This window comes from Cololabis saira, chromosome 3 (assembly GCF_033807715.1).
Source record: "Cololabis saira isolate AMF1-May2022 chromosome 3, fColSai1.1, whole genome shotgun sequence".
NCBI lineage: Eukaryota > Metazoa > Chordata > Actinopteri > Beloniformes > Belonidae > Cololabis > Cololabis saira.
This window is the reverse complement of record NC_084589.1, coordinates 49,440,035-49,462,532: the sequence shown is the minus strand read 5'-3', so window position 1 is coordinate 49,462,532 and position 22,498 is coordinate 49,440,035. Positions and strand designations below refer to the sequence as shown.

General features: G+C 40.2%; 1 protein-coding gene across 1 annotated transcript in view; it reads right to left on the bottom strand.

The window, feature by feature from the left end:
* LOC133440469 (NLR family CARD domain-containing protein 3-like) overlaps positions 1 to 22,498 on the bottom strand; it is a 33,936-nt gene that overhangs the window by 5,394 nt on the left and 6,044 nt on the right. The window contains exon 7 of the mRNA XM_061717728.1: positions 17,840 to 18,013. Coding sequence (XP_061573712.1) covers positions 17,840 to 18,013 — 174 coding nt within the window. The remainder of the gene's footprint in view (positions 1 to 17,839; positions 18,014 to 22,498) is intronic.

The window sequence follows — 22,498 nt, the reverse complement described above, 5'->3', positions numbered from 1 at the left end:
ATAGGCATATAATACAGGCAAAAAGCAACACAGTTGCAGCTGCAAAATGCAGGAAAGACAGCTGGCAAAAGATCGCTGACTGTATTTTGCGTAAATTCATAGGGATATAAACATATATTTGAATATTCTGGGAATCTTAATCTTAAACTGTGAACCAACCATGATCAGCAATATTAAAATAATAAAAGGCTTGCAATATTTCAGTTGATTTGTAATGAATCCAGAATGTATGACATTTTTTTGTTTTTGTGTTTGCATTACAGAAAATCACAATATTCTAATTTTCTGAGACAGTCCTGTATATATTGGTTCTATAACTATTGTTGTTGACCGATAACTTGTGCTGATGCTGTACCAAAGAATTGGTTTCTTTTATTTATTTTATTTAATTTTTTATTTTTTCAGGAGGGGGGTATTTAGTATTTTAAAGTGACTTCTCAGAATGTTCGAGGGACGAAATTGAAAATCCCTTTTTTGCTATCCCCTTACAAATCCATCTTCTTTTTGATTTCTTCTTGATTTATTTATTTAATTGGTATTAGTTTTGGATTGACTGTACATCGGATTTTGGGTGATGATTTGTTTTATTTATTCATTGATTGATTTATTTTTTATTTTCTCCTCCACCTCTTTTTTCTTTTTTTCTTGGATCGTTCATACAGGTACTCATCAGGGAAAGCAAAGGGGTTTTGGCGGTCCCTGAATACGCGTTCTCTTCGGAGGGATCCTCTCACGATCCGCGCACCGAGCTCCACTGGATTCTCTTCGAAAGGGCATGCCATTTTCCAAGAGAGCTGATTGGTCAGTGGGCGGTGCTTTTATACCCGGCGATCTGTATCTCGAACATAACCTGCTCCGGAGCAGGTTAGCTGTTCAGCATAAGTTACCATGGCGATGTACCCCGGTGAGAAGTGAACCACCGTCGTAGTCCTGAAAACCCAGGGTTAAACCTGAAATTACCTCGCTAACCCCAAATCCTGCTTCGTAGTACAGGCCCCAGGTGGAGCTTTGATAGGATTATTACACACACACACACACACACACACACGCACACACACACACACACACACACACACACACACACACACACACACACACACACACACACACACACACAGCCACACAAACATATACATACACACAAACACACACACACACACATAGCCACACAGACATGTACACACGCATGTATACACACACATACACACACACACACACACACACACACACACACACACACACACACACACACACACACACACACACACACAGTCATATACATACACGCACACACACACATAGACATACACACTGGCTTGTTCACCTGCATGCTTGCTCTGTTTTTTGGGGCTAGTTAGTCATGGTAGTTTAGCTCAGACTGTGATCACATCTCGAGATTTGGGTCGATTGCTGGTCGTGGTTGGCTCCGTGTTGGTTTTGTGTTGCGCTTGTGGTTCTTGTTGCAGATTTCCAGTGCTCGACGTGTGCCTCCGTGTGCTTCCTGGGTTAGCAGTGGATGTCACCCCCCCCCCAAAAAAAAAGAATAAAAATAAAAAAACCTCACTGGGTTTGTATGTGTATATATATGTGTGTGTATGTATACGTATGCGTATATATGTATATATATTAAATATAGTAATGATGCACATATATATGCCTTAGGTTTTTATCGGCATGGTATCCACCATTAATATGTGTGCAGACAAGGTAAAAAAAAAGTATGTGGATCTTCAGACTTCAGAAACACTAATGTTTCGTCAAAGGGATTTTGTAAATTGAAAGGTTAAATAAAGTTTAAAAAAAAAAAGTATGTGGATCTTTTGTTGTCGCCGGTCGCCATGGTGAATCGTTGTATCAGGGCTCCATTGATGATGGCTTTTTATTTTCCTCATGCACGCGCTTAACTCAAGGTTAAGAAACTCAGAGTTGATTGAACTAACTCATATCCGCTGTTCTGGAACCGAAAACTCTGAGTTTCCTATCTCCGGGTAAGTTAACTCAGAGTTCAGGTTTAGTTTGTTGAACCTGCTTTCTGGGATACCCCACAGCAGGTCATTTTCTGTTGCCTCCATGTAAAAATAACTTAAAACAGAAGACAATGCATTAGGTGGTGACCTATTTTCATTACATACCCAAACAACACACATCATTTCTGTTAATATCTTTAACTATCGCCAAGAAAACCATACTATTGAACTGGAAAGACAGAACAAAGATATCCATAACTCACTGGCTTAATCTTCTAACAGATCATTCAAACCTAGAAAAACTCACTGCTATTTTGAAAAATAACATCTCATCCTATGAAAACACGTGGTCCCCCTTCCTACAATACATCCAGAGCTGATTCCTCTCACAAATACCTCTCTTTTCTGTTCACTTGTTGTCACTTACAACTCTTACTTTATTGTTATCAATTATGATCATATTATTATAAGATCATATATTATATATAGTATTATGACATATTATATCTGTTATATATTACTATTGTTAAATTATTATATCACCATATAATAAATATATTACTAGAGCTATTATATATTATTATTACTATTATTACTACATTATCATATTGTTATGATTATTACATTATTGTCATTATTACAACCATGATTATAACTGTGATGATAACAATAATTGTTGCTGTCACTTTGGAGGAGTGGAATTATTAATATTGGTTCTGATTAAGATCATGATTGTGAATATTATCATTATTATTACTACTGTTGTTGTTCTCATTGCTATTATTATCAAACCATCATCACAACTAAAGCTTTTTTTTATTTTTTGTATATTATTATTTTATTTGTTTATTTATCTATTTTTTATTTTTTATCTTTGAACAGTAATCATGATAATGAAGTTATTATATTATAATTATAGTAAAGGCTAAGGGTGGAGGTGGGCGGGGGCTCCATGCCTGGCTCTGTGGGGCCATGACGGGGCCCTGGGTGGTGGTCGGGGGCAGGTATGGGAAAACCCCATCCCTCTTTTAAATAATTAAATAAAATAAATGAATAATGAAAAATTGGAAAGCCTCTCCTCAGCGGGAAGACCCCCTCCTCAGGGTCTGGGAGTTGCCCAGAGTAGGAGAGGCACAGGGGGTCAGATCTACAACGGGCCGGTAGCCTCCTCTGGGTCGGGTTGCGGTCCAAGATGCGATCCCTCCTGACTCTAAATGACATCTAACAGAACTAACAAAATTAATCAGGAGGGGTAGCGGGGGAAGGGGAATAGGGAAAAAAAAAAAAAATGTATATTGTGGCGGACACAATTACGGATATTGGAAAATATTTTTTTTTATTTGGTTTTTGCTAAAAATAATAATTTCACATTACCTACGCCACCTCCGTCGTCATGGCGACAGCAAACAACATGGTTAAATACTCAAATTTACATTAAATACTGTCAGGGTTGCACATTTCCCCCAGTTTGTTTCTGTTTTGCCGCGCCTGTGTCCCATCTGCCCTGATTGTCTACACCTGTGTCTCGTTATTCCCTCGTTATTCCCTTGCTCCTTGTGGTTCCGTACTGTGCTTTCCTCCATGTGTCCTGCCTGTTTTTGCTCCAGTTTTTTGATCCCTGTTTCCGTGAGTTTTTGATCCTGCTAAGCAGCGCTTTGTTTTTTGGTTGCAAACTCCTGCCTCGCTCTCCTGCATCTGGGTCCTCACCACACCAGTCCTGACAAATACTAGAAAACACGGTTAAATACTTGCGGTCAAAATACTGTTAAAAAACATCAAAACACCATTAAACACTGTTAAAACAGCGTTAAAAACATGCTTTTACAAACTGACAGTAACAAACAGTAACGTGCGCGTCAAACTCATAACTTAGCCACTATAATAAAGAATAATATATAAATAATAATAATGTAATAATCTGTGTATATATCACGACAATGGATCCCATTGCCTTCGCATAGTACAATATCCGTGGTGCTCACACGGAATTATACCATTTCCGTTTTGGTGCCACGGAAAATAGTGGTGAGAGGTCGTGGGCATTTCACAGATTTTTGTGAGATCAGGTTGAACATAGTCATAATGCCATTGTGCTGATTATGTTTTTTTGTACTTTAAGGAGGTGTCCTAGTGTCTGTTTTCTCTGAGTTGTGAAGATGTATGTTTAGGTATTTTAATGAATGTCATAGTTTGGTTATTTAGTTCCTGTTTAATTTTGAAACCTATGTCTTTGTGTTTCAGTTCTGTTTTGACTTTCCTTGTTCCCATCTGCCTTGATTGTCTGCACCTGTGTCTTGTCAACCCTTCTGTATATCTGGTCTTGTCTTTCCTTTGCTCCCTGCTGGTCCATATTGTTTCATCTCTCCATGTTTCTGGTCAGGTTTGTCACGTTCATATTCTGGTTTTTTGGATCATGAGCAGCACTTTTTGTTACCGTAATAAATCACCATTTTTGGAACTCCTGTCTCCTGCATCAGGGTCCTATCCACCCAACTCCGTGACAATTAATGATATTGTTGTAATTCAGCTGATGATTCTGATGAGACCCCAGAAAAACTGCTGTGAAAGGTCAGCAGCTAACGGGAATCGAATAAAACAACCAAACAGTTCTAACGGTCAACAGTTTAACACTTGGTGGATTCTGACCTGAGAGACTCCAGGTGACAGTGTGGACTCTCCAGTCCAGGACACAGCTTCTTCAGTCCTGAATCCTGCAGGTGGTTGTTACTCAGCTCCAGTTCTGTCAGACTGGAGGACTGAGAGCTGAGAACTGAGGACAGATATGCACAGATGTCCTCTGAGAGGTTACAACCACTCAACCTGCAGAGGAGATTAAAGTGAAATGATGAGATTATTTAAAAGTTTGTGTATAACATTTAATGTACAAGACAACTCAAAGTGCTTAAAATAAAAATATTTAAAAAAAAAAAATGAATAAAACATTTAAGAATTTAAAAGCAGTAATTCAAGACAGACAGACATAAGTCAATAAAAAGATTTTCAACTTGACTTGAGTCTATAAAGAGTTTCAGCATCCCTGATGCATTCTGGGAGTTTGTTCCACAGGAGCAAAAGCTGAACGCTCACTCATCAAGTTTGGTTTTAACTCTGGGTACAGAAAGTAAGCGTTTGCATGATGACCTGAGGGTTCTGGTTGGTTCATCATGGATCAGGAGATCAGAGATGTATTTTGATCCGAAATCAGGTGAAGAGAAAGTGTACTGTTTTATTTTCAAAACATTTATTAAGAAATGACCCTGTGTTATGCTTAACTATGGGTCATGTAGTGATAGAGCAAGTAACAGAAGTGAAGGTATTAGGGATGTTGTAGAGAGTCAAATGTCATGGAATAGACAAGTTGACCAAATAGTGCAGAGAATGGGTAGAGGTATAGCTGTGATTAAACACTGCAGGAAGTTTTTACCTAAGGATTTGCTTAAACAGGTGATACACGCATCGGTGTTGTCAAATGTAGATTATTGCTCTATGATTTGGTCCAGTACAACCAAACATAACCTGGCCAGGCTGCAGGTATCTCAGAACAAAGCAGCTGGCTGAGTCATTCAGCGCCTTTATCAGACCAGTGGAAGTATAATGAAACCCCATCCACCCTGGTTAAGTGGAGAATGTAGGATGCAATATTCATTGATGAGTTTAATCAATAAAGTAGTTATGACTTAAACACTAGAAACGCTCTACAGAAGATTATAATTTCTTTCACAAATGCAGTCATTTGTCGAGGCGGATATCAGCAGGTCATTTTCTGTTGCCTCCATGTAGCAGTAACTTAAAACAGAAGACAATGAATCACAAAGCGATGGTGGCGTGGAGTGAGTTACCAGACCTTTAGACTTTAGATAATATGATAAGCTTTAAAAAGAAGCTCCAGTTATTTTTGTTTACTCAAGAGAATAAAATGGACTGTTAAGGATTGAGCTATTAATATGTTTATTGTGTTGACATTGTTTCCATTTATTTTTTATTCTTTTTAAATTGAGCTATAGATTTGATTTTTCTTAATATTTTGTTTGAGACTGTGATGAGAAAATGTAAATCCTGACTTTCAAAAGAGGAAATGTAGAGTCATAATGCCATTGTGCTGATTATAATGTTTGTTTTTTTTTTTACTTTTAGGAGATGTCCTAGTGTCTGTTGTCTCTGAGTTGTAAGCATGTATGTTTATGTATTTTAATTAGTGATAATGTTGTTATTAAGCTGATGATTCTGATGAGACCCCAGAGAAACTGCTGTGAAAGATCAGCAGCTAATGGCAATCGAATAAAACAAACAAACAAACAGTTCTAACGCACAACAGTTGAACACTTGGTGGATTCTGACCTGAGAGACTCCAGGTGACAGTGTGGACTCTCCAGTCCAGGACACAGCTTCTTCAGTCCTGAATCCTGCAGCTGGTTGTTACTCAGCTCCAGTTCTGTCAGACTGGAGGACTGAGAGCTGAGAACTGAGGACAGATCTGCACAGATGTCCACTGAGAGGTTACAACCACTCAACCTGCAGAGGAGATTAAAGTGAAATGATGAGATTATTTAAAAGTTGATTATGTCATTTAACAAATAAATAAATATAGATAAATGATATAATATCAATGAATACTGATTCATATATATATATATATATATATATATATATATATATATATATATATATATATATATATATATATATATATATGCATATATATATATATATATATATATATATATATATATATATATATATATATATATATATATATATATATATATATATATATATATGCATATATATGCATACACATGCATACACATATATATATACATACACACACACACAAACCCAGTGTTTTTTTTTGTTGGGGGGGGGGGGTGACATCCGCTGCTAAACCAGGAAGCAAGAACACATGAAGGCACACAACAAGCACTGGAAATCTGCAACAAAAACCACTAACGAAATACGAAACCGACACGGAGCCGAACAAAACACTAGCAGCAATCGACCCAAATCTCGATCACAGTCACTCACACAGTCACACAATCACAGTCTGAGCTAGGCTACCGCGACTAACTAACCCCAAAAACTACAGAGCAAGCATGCAGGTGAACAAGCCAATGAGTGTGCGTCCATGTATATGTCTGTGCGGCTATATGTGTGCGTGTGTGTATGTGTATCTGTATGTGTTTGTGTGTATGTATATGTCTGTGTGTATGTGCGTGTGTGTGTGTGTGTGTGTGTGTGTGTGTGTGTGTGTGTGTGTGTGTGTGTGTGTGTGTGTGTGTGTGTGTGTCTATGCGGCTATGTGTATGTATGTGTGTGGCTATGTGTGTGTGTATGCATGTATGAATGTATGTACAGTGGGGAGAACAAGTATTTGATACACTGCCGATTTTGCAGGTTTTCCCACTTGCAAAGCATGTAGAAGTCTGTAATTTTTATCATAGGTACTCTTCAACTGTGAAAAAATCCAGAAAATCACATTGTATGATTTTTAAGTAATTCATTTGCATTTTATTGCATGAAATAAGTATTTGATACATCAGAAAAACAGAACTTAATATTTGGTACAGAAACCTTTGTTTGCAATTACAGAGATCAGACGTTTCCTGTAGTTCTTGACCAGGTTTGCACACACTGCAGCAGGGATTTTGGCCCACTCCTCCATACAGATCTTCTCCAGATCCTTCAGGTTTCGGGGCTGTCGCTGGGCAATACGGACTTTCAGCTCCCTCCAAAGATTTTCTATTGGTTTCAGGTCTGTAGACTGGCTAGGCCACTCCAGGACCTTGAAATGCTTCTTACGGAGCCACTCCTTAGTTGCCCTGGCTGTGTGTTTCGGGTCGTTGTCATTTTGGAAGACCCAGCCACGACCCATCTTCAATGCTCTTACTGAGGGAAGGAGGTTGTTGGCCAAGATCTCGCGATACATGGCCCCATCCATCCTCCCCTCAATACGGTGCAGTCGTCCTGTCCCCTTTGCAGAAAAGCATCCCCAAAGAATGATGTTTCCACCTCCATGCTTCACGGTTGGGATGGTGTTCTTGGGGTTGTACTCATCCTTCTTCTTCCTCCAAACACGGCAAATTGAGTTTAGACCAAAAAGCTCTATTTTAGTCTCATCAGACCACATGACCTTCTCCCATTCCTCCTCTGGATCATCCAGATGGTCATTGGCAAACTTCAGACGGGCCTTGACATGCACTGGCTTGAGCAGGGGGACCTTGCGTGCGCTGCAGGATTTTAATCCATGACGGCGTAGTGTGTTACTAATGGTTTTCTTTGAGACTGTGGTCCCAGCTCTCTTCAGGTCATTGACCAGGTCCTGCCGTGTAGTTCTGGGCTGATCCCTCACCTTCCTCATGATCATTGATGCCCCACGAGGTGAGATTTTGCATGGAGCCCCAGACCGAGGTAGATTGACCGTCATCTTGAACTTCTTCCATTTTCTAATAATTGCGCCAACAGTTGTTGCCTTCTCACCAAGCTGCTTGCCTATTGTCCTCTAGCCCATCCCAGCCTTGTGCAGGTCTACAATTTTATCCCTGATGTCCTTACACAGCTCTCTGGTCTTGGCCATTGTGGAGAGGTTGGAGTTTGTTTGATTGAGTGTGTGGACAGGTGTCTTTTATACAGGTAACGAGTTCAAACAGGTGCAGTTAATACAGGTAATGAGTAGAGAACAGGAGGGCTTCTTTTTTTTTTTTTTTTTTTTTTTTACCTTGTCTGCACACATATTAATGATTGATACCATGACGGTAGAAACCAAAGGTATATATATATATATATATATATATATATATATATATATATATATATATATATATATATATATATATATATATATATATATATATATATATATATATATATATGTATGTGCATATATGTGCATTATTACTATATTTAATATATATACATATATATACGCATACATATGCGTACACATACATAAATATACACATACAAACCCAGTGACGACATCCACTACCAATCCAGGAAGCAGGAACACACGGAAACACACGTCAAGCACTGGAAATCTGCAACAAAAAACCACAAACAAAACACGAAACCGGCACGGAGCCGACCAAAACATGAACAGCAATCGACCCAAATCTTGAGATCTGATCGCAGTCTGAGCTAAGCTACCGCTACCGCTACCCAACCCCAAAAACTACAGAGCAAGCATGCAGGTGAACAAGCCAGTGTGTATGTCTATGTGTGTGTATGCGTGTATGTATATGATCATGCGTGTGTGTGTGTGTGTGTGTGTATGTGTGTGTGTGTGTGTATATGTGTGTTCGTACGTGTGTGTGTACATGTCTTTGTGTTTGTGTGTGTGTGTAATAAACCAAACAAAGCTCCACCTGAGGTGTATCTATAGTGGGGGAGGGGGGGGAGCAACCCCGCCACCCGCGAGACCAGAGGCCGACACGGAAAAACCCGGAACCCAGGCCACCAGCAACCCCACAGAGGGGAGATGTAGGAGGGAGGCAACCCACCGCCTGCGAGACCCCCCCCCCCCCCCCCCCGGCGGCCGAGGGGGCCCGCGGGCGGGGCCCCCGCGGCGCGGAAAGAAGCAGCCAGGGATCCCGCGGCGGCGGACCGCGACCCAGGCAATCCCCGGCCACCCGGTCCGGGCCGAAAACCCCATCCCTCTTTTAAATAATTAAATAAAATAAATGAATAATGAAAAATTGGAAAGCCTCTCCTCAGCGGGAAGACCCCCTCCTCAGGGTCTGGGAGTTGCCCAGAGTAGGAGAAGCACAGGGGGTCAGATCTACAACGGGCCGGTAGCCTCCTCTGGGTCGGGTTGCGGTCCAAGATGCGATCCCTCCTGACTCTAAATGACATCTAACAGAACTAACAAAATTAATCAGGAGGGGTAGCGGGGGAAGGGGAATAGGGAAAAAAAAAAAAAAAATGTATATTGTGGCGGACACAATTACGGATATTGGAAAATATTTTTTTTTATTTGGTTTTTGCTAAAAATAATAATTTCACATTACCTACGCCACCTCCGTCGTCATGGCGACAGCAAACAACATGGTTAAATACTCAAATTTACATTAAATACTGTCAGGGTTGCACATTTCCCCCAGTTTGTTTCTGTTTTGCCGCGCCTGTGTCCCATCTGCCCTGATTGTCTACACCTGTGTCTCGTTATTCCCTCGTTATTCCCTTGCTCCTTGTGGTTCCGTACTGTGCTTTCCTCCATGTGTCCTGCCTGTTTTTGCTCCAGTTTTTTGATCCCTGTTTCCGTGAGTTTTTGATCCTGCTAAGCAGCGCTTTGTTTTTTGGTTGCAAACTCCTGCCTCGCTCTCCTGCATCTGGGTCCTCACCACACCAGTCCTGACAAATACTAGAAAACACGGTTAAATACTTGCGGTCAAAATACTGTTAAAAAACATCAAAACACCATTAAACACTGTTAAAACAGCGTTAAAAACATGCTTTTACAAACTGACAGTAACAAACAGTAACGTGCGCGTCAAACTCATAACTTAGCCACTATAATAAAGAATAATATATAAATAATAATAATGTAATAATCTGTGTATATATCACGACAATGGATCCCATTGCCTTCGCATAGTACAATATCCGTGGTGCTCACACGGAATTATACCATTTCCGTTTTGGTGCCACGGAAAATAGTGGTGAGAGGTCGTGGGCATTTCACAGATTTTTGTGAGATCAGGTTGAACATAGTCATAATGCCATTGTGCTGATTATGTTTTTTTTGTACTTTAAGGAGGTGTCCTAGTGTCTGTTTTCTCTGAGTTGTGAAGATGTATGTTTAGGTATTTTAATGAATGTCATAGTTTGGTTATTTAGTTCCTGTTTAATTTTGAAACCTATGTCTTTGTGTTTCAGTTCTGTTTTGACTTTCCTTGTTCCCATCTGCCTTGATTGTCTGCACCTGTGTCTTGTCAACCCTTCTGTATATCTGGTCTTGTCTTTCCTTTGCTCCCTGCTGGTCCATATTGTTTCATCTCTCCATGTTTCTGGTCAGGTTTGTCACGTTCATATTCTGGTTTTTTGGATCATGAGCAGCACTTTTTGTTACCGTAATAAATCACCATTTTTGGAACTCCTGTCTCCTGCATCAGGGTCCTATCCACCCAACTCCGTGACAATTAATGATATTGTTGTAATTCAGCTGATGATTCTGATGAGACCCCAGAAAAACTGCTGTGAAAGGTCAGCAGCTAACGGGAATCGAATAAAACAACCAAACAGTTCTAACGGTCAACAGTTTAACACTTGGTGGATTCTGACCTGAGAGACTCCAGGTGACAGTGTGGACTCTCCAGTCCAGGACACAGCTTCTTCAGTCCTGAATCCTGCAGGTGGTTGTTACTCAGCTCCAGTTCTGTCAGACTGGAGGACTGAGAGCTGAGAACTGAGGACAGATCTGCACAGATGTCCTCTGAGAGGTTACAACCACTCAACCTGCAGAGGAGATTAAAGTGAAATGATGAGATTATTTAAAAGTTTGTGTATAACATTTAATGTACAAGACAACTCAAAGTGCTTAAAATAAAAATATTTAAAAAAAAAATGAATAAAACATTTAAGAATTTAAAAGCAGTAATTCAAGACAGACAGACATAAGTCAATAAAAAGATTTTCAACTTGACTTGAGTCTATAAAGAGTTTCAGCATCCCTGATGCATTCTGGGAGTTTGTTCCACAGGAGCAAAAGCTGAACGCTCACTCATCAAGTTTGGTTTTAACTCTGGGTACAGAAAGTAAGCATTTGCATGATGACCTGAAAGTTCTGGTTGGTTCATCATGGATCAGGAGATCAGAGATGTATTTTGATCCGAAATCAGGTGAAGAGAAAGTGTACTGTTTTATTTTCAAAACATTTATTAAGAAATGACCCTGTGTTATGCTTAACTATGGGTCATGTAGTGATAGAGCAAGTAACAGAAGTGAAGGTATTAGGGATGTTGTAGAGAGTCAAATGTCATGGAATAGACAAGTTGACCAAATAGTGCAGAGAATGGGTAGAGGTATAGCTGTGATTAAACACTGCAGGAAGTTTTTGCCTAAGGATTTGCTTAAACAGGTGATAGACGCATCGGTGTTGTCAAATGTAGATTATTGCTCTATGATTTGGTCCAGTACAACCAAACATAACCTGGCCAGGCTGCAGGTATCTCAGAACAAAGCAGCTGGCTGAGTCATTCAGCGCCTTTATCAGACCAGTGGAAGTATAATGAAACCCCATCCACCCTGGTTAAGTGGAGAATGTAGGATGCAATATTCATTGATGAGTTTAATCAATAAAGTAGTTATGACTTAAACACTAGAAACGCTCTACAGAAGATTATAATTTCTTTCACAAATGCAGTCATTTGTCGAGGCGGATATCAGCAGGTCATTTTCTGTTGCCTCCATGTAGCAGTAACTTAAAACAGAAAACAATGAATCACAAAGCGATGGTGGCGTGGAGTGAGTTACCAGACCTTTAGACTTTAGATAATATGATAAGCTTTAAAAAGAAGCTCCAGTTATTTTTGTTTACTCAAGAGAATAAAATGGACTGTTAAGGATTGAGCTATTAATATGTTTATTGTGTTGACATTGTTTCCATTTATTTTTTATTCTTTTTAAATTGAGCTATAGATTTGATTTTTCTTAATATTTTGTTTGAGACTGTGATGAGAAAATGTAAATCCTGACTTTCAAAAGAGGAAATGTAGAGTCATAATGCCATTGTGCTGATTATAATGTTTGTTTTTTTTTTTACTTTTAGGAGATGTCCTAGTGTCTGTTGTCTCTGAGTTGTAAGCATGTATGTTTATGTATTTTAATTAGTGATAATGTTGTTATTCAGCTGATGATTCTGATGAGACCCCAGAGAAACTGCTGTGAAAGATCAGCAGCTAATGGCAATCGAATAAAACAAACAAACAAACAAACAGTTCTAACGCACAACAGTTGAACACTTGGTGGATTCTGACCTGAGAGACTCCAGGTGACAGTGTGGACTCTCCAGTCCAGGACACAGCTTCTTCAGTCCTGAATCCTGCAGGTGGTTGTTACTCAGCTCCAGTTCTGTCAGACTGGAGGACTGAGAGCTGAGAACTGAGGACAGATCTGCACAGATGTCCACTGAGAGGTTACAACCACTCAACCTGCAGAGGAGATTAAAGTGAAATGATGAGATTATTTAAAAGATGATTATGTCATTTAACAAATAAATAAATATAGATAAATGATATAATATCAATGAATACTGATTATTTCTTTTTTTTTTTTTACCTTTTCCGCACACATATTAATGGTTGATACCATGCTGGTAATATATATATATATATATATATATATATATATATATATGCATATATATATATATATATATATATATATATATATATATATATATATATATATATATGCATATATATGCATACACATGCATACACATATATATATACATACACACACACACAAACCCAGTGTTTTTTTTTGTTGGGGGGGGGGGGGGGTGACATCCGCTGCTAAACCAGGAAGCAAGAACACATGAAGGCACACAACAAGCACTGGAAATCTGCAACAAAAACCACTAACGAAACACGAAACCGACACGGAGCCGAACAAAACACTAGCAGCAATCGACCCAAATCTCGATCACAGTCACTCACACAGTCACACAATCACAGTCTGAGCTAGGCTACCGCGACTAACTAACCCCAAAAACTACAGAGCAAGCATGCAGGTGAACAAGCCAATGAGTGTGCGTCCATGTATATGTCTGTGCGGCTATATGTGTGTGTGTGTGTATGTGTATCTGTATGTGTTTGTGTGTATGTATATGTCTGTGTGTATGTGTGTGTGTGTGTGTGTGTGTGTGTGTGTGTGTGTGTGTGTGTGTGTGTGTGTGTGTGTGTGTGTGTGTGTGTGTCTATGCGGCTATGTGTATGTATGTGTGTGGCTATGTGTGTGTGTATGCATGTATGAATGTATGTACAGTGGGGAGAACAAGTATTTGATACACTGCCGATTTTGCAGGTTTTCCCACTTGCAAAGCATGTAGAAGTCTGTAATTTTTATCATAGGTACTCTTCAACTGTGAAAAAATCCAGAAAATCACATTGTATGATTTTTAAGTAATTCATTTGCATTTTATTGCATGAAATAAGTATTTGATACATCAGAAAAACAGAACTTAATATTTGGTACAGAAACCTTTGTTTGCAATTACAGAGATCAGACGTTTCCTGTAGTTCTTGACCAGGTTTGCACACACTGCAGCAGGGATTTTGGCCCACTCCTCCATACAGATCTTCTCCAGATCCTTCAGGTTTCGGGGCTGTCGCTGGGCAATACGGACTTTCAGCTCCCTCCAAAGATTTTCTATTGGGTTCAGGTCTGTAGACTGGCTAGGCCACTCCAGGACCTTGAAATGCTTCTTACGGAGCCACTCCTTAGTTGCCCTGGCTGTGTGTTTCGGGTCGTTGTCATTTTGGAAGACCCAGCCACGACCCATCTTCAATGCTCTTACTGAGGGAAGGAGGTTGTTGGCCAAGATCTCGCGATACATGGCCCCATCCATCCTCCCCTCAATACGGTGCAGTCGTCCTGTCCCCTTTGCAGAAAAGCATCCCCAAAGAATGATGTTTCCACCTCCATGCTTCACGGTTGGGATGGTGTTCTTGGGGTTGTACTCATCCTTCTTCTTCCTCCAAACACGGCAAATTGAGTTTAGACCAAAAAGCTCTATTTTAGTCTCATCAGACCACATGACCTTCTCCCATTCCTCCTCTGGATCATCCAGATGGTCATTGGCAAACTTCAGACGGGCCTTGACATGCACTGGCTTGAGCAGGGGGACCTTGCGTGCGCTGCAGGATTTTAATCCATGACGGCGTAGTGTGTTACTAATGGTTTTCTTTGAGACTGTGGTCCCAGCTCTCTTCAGGTCATTGACCAGGTCCTGCCGTGTAGTTCTGGGCTGATCCCTCACCTTCCTCATGATCATTGATGCCCCACGAGGTGAGATTTTGCATGGAGCCCCAGACCGAGGTAGATTGACCGTCATCTTGAACTTCTTCCATTTTCTAATAATTGCGCCAACAGTTGTTGCCTTCTCACCAAGCTGCTTGCCTATTGTCCTCTAGCCCATCCCAGCCTTGTGCAGGTCTACAATTTTATCCCTGATGTCCTTACACAGCTCTCTGGTCTTGGCCATTGTGGAGAGGTTGGAGTTTGTTTGATTGAGTGTGTGGACAGGTGTCTTTTATACAGGTAACGAGTTCAAACAGGTGCAGTTAATACAGGTAATGAGTAGAGAACAGGAGGGCTTCTTTTTTTTAAATTTTTTTTTTACCTTGTCTGCACACATATTAATGATTGATACCATGACGGTAGAAACCAAAGGTATATATATATATATATATATATATATATATATATATATATATATATATATATATATATATATATATATATATATATGTATGTGCATATATGTGCATTATTACTATATTTAATATATATACATATATATACGCATACATATGCGTACACATACATAAATATACACATACAAACCCAGTGACGACATCCACTACCAATCCAGGAAGCAGGAACACACGGAAACACACGTCAAGCACTGGAAATCTGCAACAAAAAACCACAAACAAAACACGAAACCGGCACGGAGCCGACCAAAACATGAACAGCAATCGACCCAAATCTTGAGATCTGATCGCAGTCTGAGCTAAGCTACCGCTACCGCTACCCAACCCCAAAAACTACAGAGCAAGCATGCAGGTGAACAAGCCAGTGTGTATGTCTATGTGTGTGTATGCGTGTATGTATATGATCATGCGTGTGTGTGTGTGTGTGTGTGTATGTGTGTGTGTGTGTGTATATGTGTGTTCGTACGTGTGTGTGTACATGTCTTTGTGTTTGTGTGTGTGTGTAATAAACCAAACAAAGCTCCACCTGAGGTGTATCTATAGTGGGGGAGGGGGGGGAGCAACCCCGCCACCCGCGAGACCAGAGGCCGACACGGAAAAACCCGGAACCCAGGCCACCAGCAACCCCACAGAGGGGAGATGTAGGAGGGAGGCAACCCACCGCCTGCGAGACCCCCCCCCCCCCCCCCCCCCGGCGGCCGAGGGGGCCCGCGGGCGGGGCCCCCGCGGCGCGGAAAGAAGCAGCCAGGGATCCCGCGGCGGCGGACCGCGACCCAGGCAATCCCCGGCCACCCGGTCCGGGCCGAAAACCCCATCCCTCTTTTAAATAATTAAATAAAATAAATGAATAATGAAAAATTGGAAAGCCTCTCCTCAGCGGGAAGACCCCCTCCTCAGGGTCTGGGAGTTGCCCAGAGTAGGAGAAGCACAGGGGGTCAGATCTACAACGGGCCGGTAGCCTCCTCTGGGTCGGGTTGCGGTCCAAGATGCGACCCCTCCTGACTCTAAATGACATCTAACAGAACTAACAAAATTAATCAGGAGGGGTAGCGGGGGAAGGGGAATAGGGAAAAAAAAAAAAAAATGTATATTGTGGCGGACACAATTACGGATATTGGAAAATATTTTTTTTTATTTGGTTTTTGCTAAAAATAATAATTTCACATTACCTACGCCACCTCCGTCGTCATGGCGACAGCAAACAACATGGTTAAATACTCAAATTTACATTAAATACTGTCAGGGTTGCACATTTCCCCCAGTTTGTTTCTGTTTTGCCGCGCCTGTGTCCCATCTGCCCTGATTGTCTACACCTGTGTCTCGTTATTCCCTCGTTATTCCCTTGCTCCTTGTGGTTCCGTACTGTGCTTTCCTCCATGTGTCCTGCCTGTTTTTGCTCCAGTTTTTTGATCCCTGTTTCCGTGAGTTTTTGATCCTGCTAAGCAGCGCTTTGTTTTTTGGTTGCAAACTCCTGCCTCGCTCTCCTGCATCTGGGTCCTCACCACACCAGTCCTGACAAATACTAGAAAACACGGTTAAATACTTGCGGTCAAAATACTGTTAAAAAACATCAAAACACCATTAAACACTGTTAAAACAGCGTTAAAAACATGCTTTTACAAACTGACAGTAACAAACAGTAACGTGCGCGTCAAACTCATAACTTAGCCACTATAATAAAGAATAATATATAAATAATAATAATGTAATAATCTGTGTATATATCACGACAATGGATCCCATTGCCTTCGCATAGTACAATATCCGTGGTGCTCACACGGAATTATACCATTTCCGTTTTGGTGCCACGGAAAATAGTGGTGAGAGGTTGTGGGCATTTCACAGATTTTTGTGAGATCAGGTTGAACATAGTCATAATGCCATTGTGCTGATTATGTTTTTTTTGTACTTTAAGGAGGTGTCCTAGTGTCTGTTTTCTCTGAGTTGTGAAGATGTATGTTTAGGTATTTTAATGAATGTCATAGTTTGGTTATTTAGTTCCTGTTTAATTTTGAAACCTATGTCTTTGTGTTTCAGTTCTGTTTTGACTTTCCTTGTTCCCATCTGCCTTGATTGTCTGCACCTGTGTCTTGTCAACCCTTCTGTATATCTGGTCTTGTCTTTCCTTTGCTCCCTGCTGGTCCATATTGTTTCATCTCTCCATGTTTCTGGTCAGGTTTGTCACGTTCATATTCTGGTTTTTTGGATCATGAGCAGCACTTTTTGTTACCGTAATAAATCACCATTTTTGGAACTCCTGTCTCCTGCATCAGGGTCCTATCCACCCAACTCCGTGACAATTAATGATATTGTTGTAATTCAGCTGATGATTCTGATGAGACCCCAGAAAAACTGCTGTGAAAGGTCAGCAGCTAACGGGAATCGAATAAAACAACCAAACAGTTCTAACGGTCAACAGTTTAACACTTGGTGGATTCTGACCTGAGAGACTCCAGGTGACAGTGTGGACTCTCCAGTCCAGGACACAGCTTCTTCAGTCCTGAATCCTGCAGGTGGTTGTTACTCAGGTCCAGTTCTGTCAGACTGGAGGACTGAGAGCTGAGAACTGAGGACAGATCTGCACAGATGTCCTCTGAGAGGTTACAACCACTCAACCTGCAGAGGAGATTAAAGTGAAATGATGAGATTATTTAAAAGTTTGTGTATAACATTTAATGTACAAGACAACTCAAAGTGCTTAAGATAAAAATATTTAAAAAAAAAATGAATAAAACATTTAAGAATTTAAAAGCAGTAATTCAAGACAGACAGACATAAGTCAATAAAAAGATTTTCAACTTGACTTGAGTCTATAAAGAGTTTCAGCATCCCTGATGCATTCTGGGAGTTTGTTCCACAGGAGCAAAAGCTGAACGCTCACTCATCAAGTTTGGTTTTAACTCTGGGTACAGAAAGTAAGCGTTTGCATGATGACCTGAGGGTTCTGGTTGGTTCATCATGGATCAGGAGATCAGAGATGTATTTTGATCCGAAATCAGGTGAAGAGAAAGTGTACTGTTTTATTTTCAAAACATTTATTAAGAAATGACCCTGTGTTATGCTTAACTATGGGTCATGTAGTGATAGAGCAAGTAACAGAAGTGAAGGTATTAGGGATGTTGTAGAGAGTCAAATGTCATGGAATAGACAAGTTGACCAAATAGTGCAGAGAATGGGTAGAGGTATAGCTGTGATTAAACACTGCAGGAAGTTTTTGCCTAAGGATTTGCTTAAACAGGTGATACACGCATCGGTGTTGTCAAATGTAGATTATTGCTCTATGATTTGGTCCAGTACAACCAAACATAACCTGGCCAGGCTGCAGGTATCTCAGAACAAAGCAGCTGGCTGAGTCATTCAGCGCCTTTATCAGACCAGTGGAAGTATAATGAAACCCCATCCACCCTGGTTAAGTGGAGAATGTAGGATGCAATATTCATTGATGAGTTTAATCAATAAAGTAGTTATGACTTAAACACTAGAAACGCTCTACAGAAGATTATAATTTCTTTCACAAATGCAGTCATTTGTCGAGGCGGATATCAGCAGGTCATTTTCTGTTGCCTCCATGTAGCAGTAACTTAAAACAGAAGACAATGAATCACAAAGCGATGGTGGCGTGGAGTGAGTTACCAGACCTTTAGACTTTAGATAATATGATAAGCTTTAAAAAGAAGCTCCAGTTATTTTTGTTTACTCAAGAGAATAAAATGGACTGTTAAGGATTGAGCTATTAATATGTTTATTGTGTTGACATTGTTTCCATTTATTTTTTATTCTTTTTAAATTGAGCTATAGATTTGATTTTTCTTAATATTTTGTTTGAGACTGTGATGAGAAAATGTAAATCCTGACTTTCAAAAGAGGAAATGTAGAGTCATAATGCCATTGTGCTGATTATAATGTTTGTTTTTTTTTTTACTTTTAGGAGATGTCCTAGTATCTGTTGTCTCTGAGTTGTAAGCATGTATGTTTATGTATTTTAATTAGTGATAATGTTGTTATTCAGCTGATGATTCTGATGAGACCCCAGAGAAACTGCTGTGAAAGATCAGCAGCTAATGGCAATCGAATAAAACAAACAAACAAACAGTTCTAACGCACAACAGTTGAACACTTGGTGGATTCTGACCTGAGAGACTCCAGGTGACAGTGTGGACTCTCCAGTCCAGGACACAGCTTCTTCAGTCCTGAATCCTGCAGCTGGTTGTTACTCAGCTCCAGTTCTGTCAGACTGGAGGACTGAGAGCTGAGAACTGAGGACAGATCTGCACAGATGTCCACTGAGAGGTTACAACCACTCAACCTGCAGAGGAGATTAAAGTGAAATGATGAGATTATTTAAAAGTTGATTATGTCATTTAACAAATAAATAAATATAGATAAATGATATAATATCAATGAATACTGATTATCTCTTTTTTTTTTTTTACCTTTTCCGCACCCATATTAATGGTTGATACCATGCTGGTAATATATATATATATATATATATATATATATATATATATATATATATATATATATATATATATATATATATATATATATATATATATATATATGCATATATATATATATATATATATATATATATATATATATATATATATATACATATATATATATATGCATATATATGCATACACATGCATACACATATATATATACATACACACACACACAAACCCAGTGTTTTTTTTTGTTGGGGGGGGGGGGGTGACATCCGCTGCTAAACCAGGAAGCAAGAACACATGAAGGCACACAACAAGCACTGGAAATCTGCAACAAAAACCACTAACGAAACACGAAACCGACACGGAGCCGAACAAAACACTAGCAGCAATCGACCCAAATCTCGATCACAGTCACTCACACAGTCACACAATCACAGTCTGAGCTAGGCTACCGCGACTAACTAACCCCAAAAACTACAGAGCAAGCATGCAGGTGAACAAGCCAATGAGTGTGCGTCCATGTATATGTCTGTGCGGCTATATGTGTGTGTGTGTGTATGTGTATCTGTATGTGTTTGTGTGTATGTATATGTCTGTGTGTATGTGTGTGTGTGTGTGTGTGTGTGTGTGTGTGTGTGTGTGTGTGTGTGTCTATGCGGCTATGTGTATGTATGTGTGTGGCTATGTGTGTGTGTATGCATGTATGAATGTATGTACAGTGGGGAGAACAAGTATTTGATACACTGCCGATTTTGCAGGTTTTCCCACTTGCAAAGCATGTAGAAGTCTGTAATTTTTATCATAGGTACTCTTCAACTGTGAAAAAATCCAGAAAATCACATTGTATGATTTTTAAGTAATTCATTTGCATTTTATTGCATGAAATAAGTATTTGATACATCAGAAAAACAGAACTTAATATTTGGTACAGAAACCTTTGTTTGCAATTACAGAGATCAGACGTTTCCTGTAGTTCTTGACCAGGTTTGCACACACTGCAGCAGGGATTTTGGCCCACTCCTCCATACAGATCTTCTCCAGATCCTTCAGGTTTCGGGGCTGTCGCTGGGCAATACGGACTTTCAGCTCCCTCCAAAGATTTTCTATTGGGTTCAGGTCTGTAGACTGGCTAGGCCACTCCAGGACCTTGAAATGCTTCTTACGGAGCCACTCCTTAGTTGCCCTGGCTGTGTGTTTCGGGTCGTTGTCATTTTGGAAGACCCAGCCACGACCCATCTTCAATGCTCTTACTGAGGGAAGGAGGTTGTTGGCCAAGATCTCGCGATACATGGCCCCATCCATCCTCCCCTCAATACGGTGCAGTCGTCCTGTCCCCTTTGCAGAAAAGCATCCCCAAAGAATGATGTTTCCACCTCCATGCTTCACGGTTGGGATGGTGTTCTTGGGGTTGTACTCATCCTTCTTCTTCCTCCAAACACGGCAAATTGAGTTTAGACCAAAAAGCTCTATTTTAGTCTCATCAGACCACATGACCTTCTCCCATTCCTCCTCTGGATCATCCAGATGGTCATTGGCAAACTTCAGACGGGCCTTGACATGCACTGGCTTGAGCAGGGGGACCTTGCGTGCGCTGCAGGATTTTAATCCATGACGGCGTAGTGTGTTACTAATGGTTTTCTTTGAGACTGTGGTCCCAGCTCTCTTCAGGTCATTGACCAGGTCCTGCCGTGTAGTTCTGGGCTGATCCCTCACCTTCCTCATGATCATTGATGCCCCACGAGGTGAGATTTTGCATGGAGCCCCAGACCGAGGTAGATTGACCGTCATCTTGAACTTCTTCCATTTTCTAATAATTGCGCCAACAGTTGTTGCCTTCTCACCAAGCTGCTTGCCTATTGTCCTCTAGCCCATCCCAGCCTTGTGCAGGTCTACAATTTTATCCCTGATGTCCTTACACAGCTCTCTGGTCTTGGCCATTGTGGAGAGGTTGGAGTTTGTTTGATTGAGTGTGTGGACAGGTGTCTTTTATACAGGTAACGAGTTCAAACAGGTGCAGTTAATACAGGTAATGAGTAGAGAACAGGAGGGCTTCTTTTTTTTTTATTTATTTTTTACCTTGTCTGCACACATATTAATGATTGATACCATGACGGTAGAAACCAAAGGTATATATATATATATATATATATATATATATATATATATATATATATATATATATATATATATATATATATATATATATATATATATATATATATGTATGTGCATATATGTGCATTATTACTATATTTAATATATATATACATATATATACGCATACATATGCGTACACATACATAAATATACACATACAAACCCAGTGACGACATCCACTACCAATCCAGGAAGCAGGAACACACGGAAACACACGTCAAGCACTGGAAATCTGCAACAAAAAACCACAAACAAAACACGAAACCGGCACGGAGCCGACCAAAACATGAACAGCAATCGACCCAAATCTTGAGATCTGATCGCAGTCTGAGCTAAGCTACCGCTACCGCTACCCAACCCCAAAAACTACAGAGCAAGCATGCAGGTGAACAAGCCAGTGTGTATGTCTATGTGTGTGTATGCGTGTATGTATATGATCATGCGTGTGTGTGTGTGTGTGTGTGTGTATGTGTGTGTGTGTGTGTAT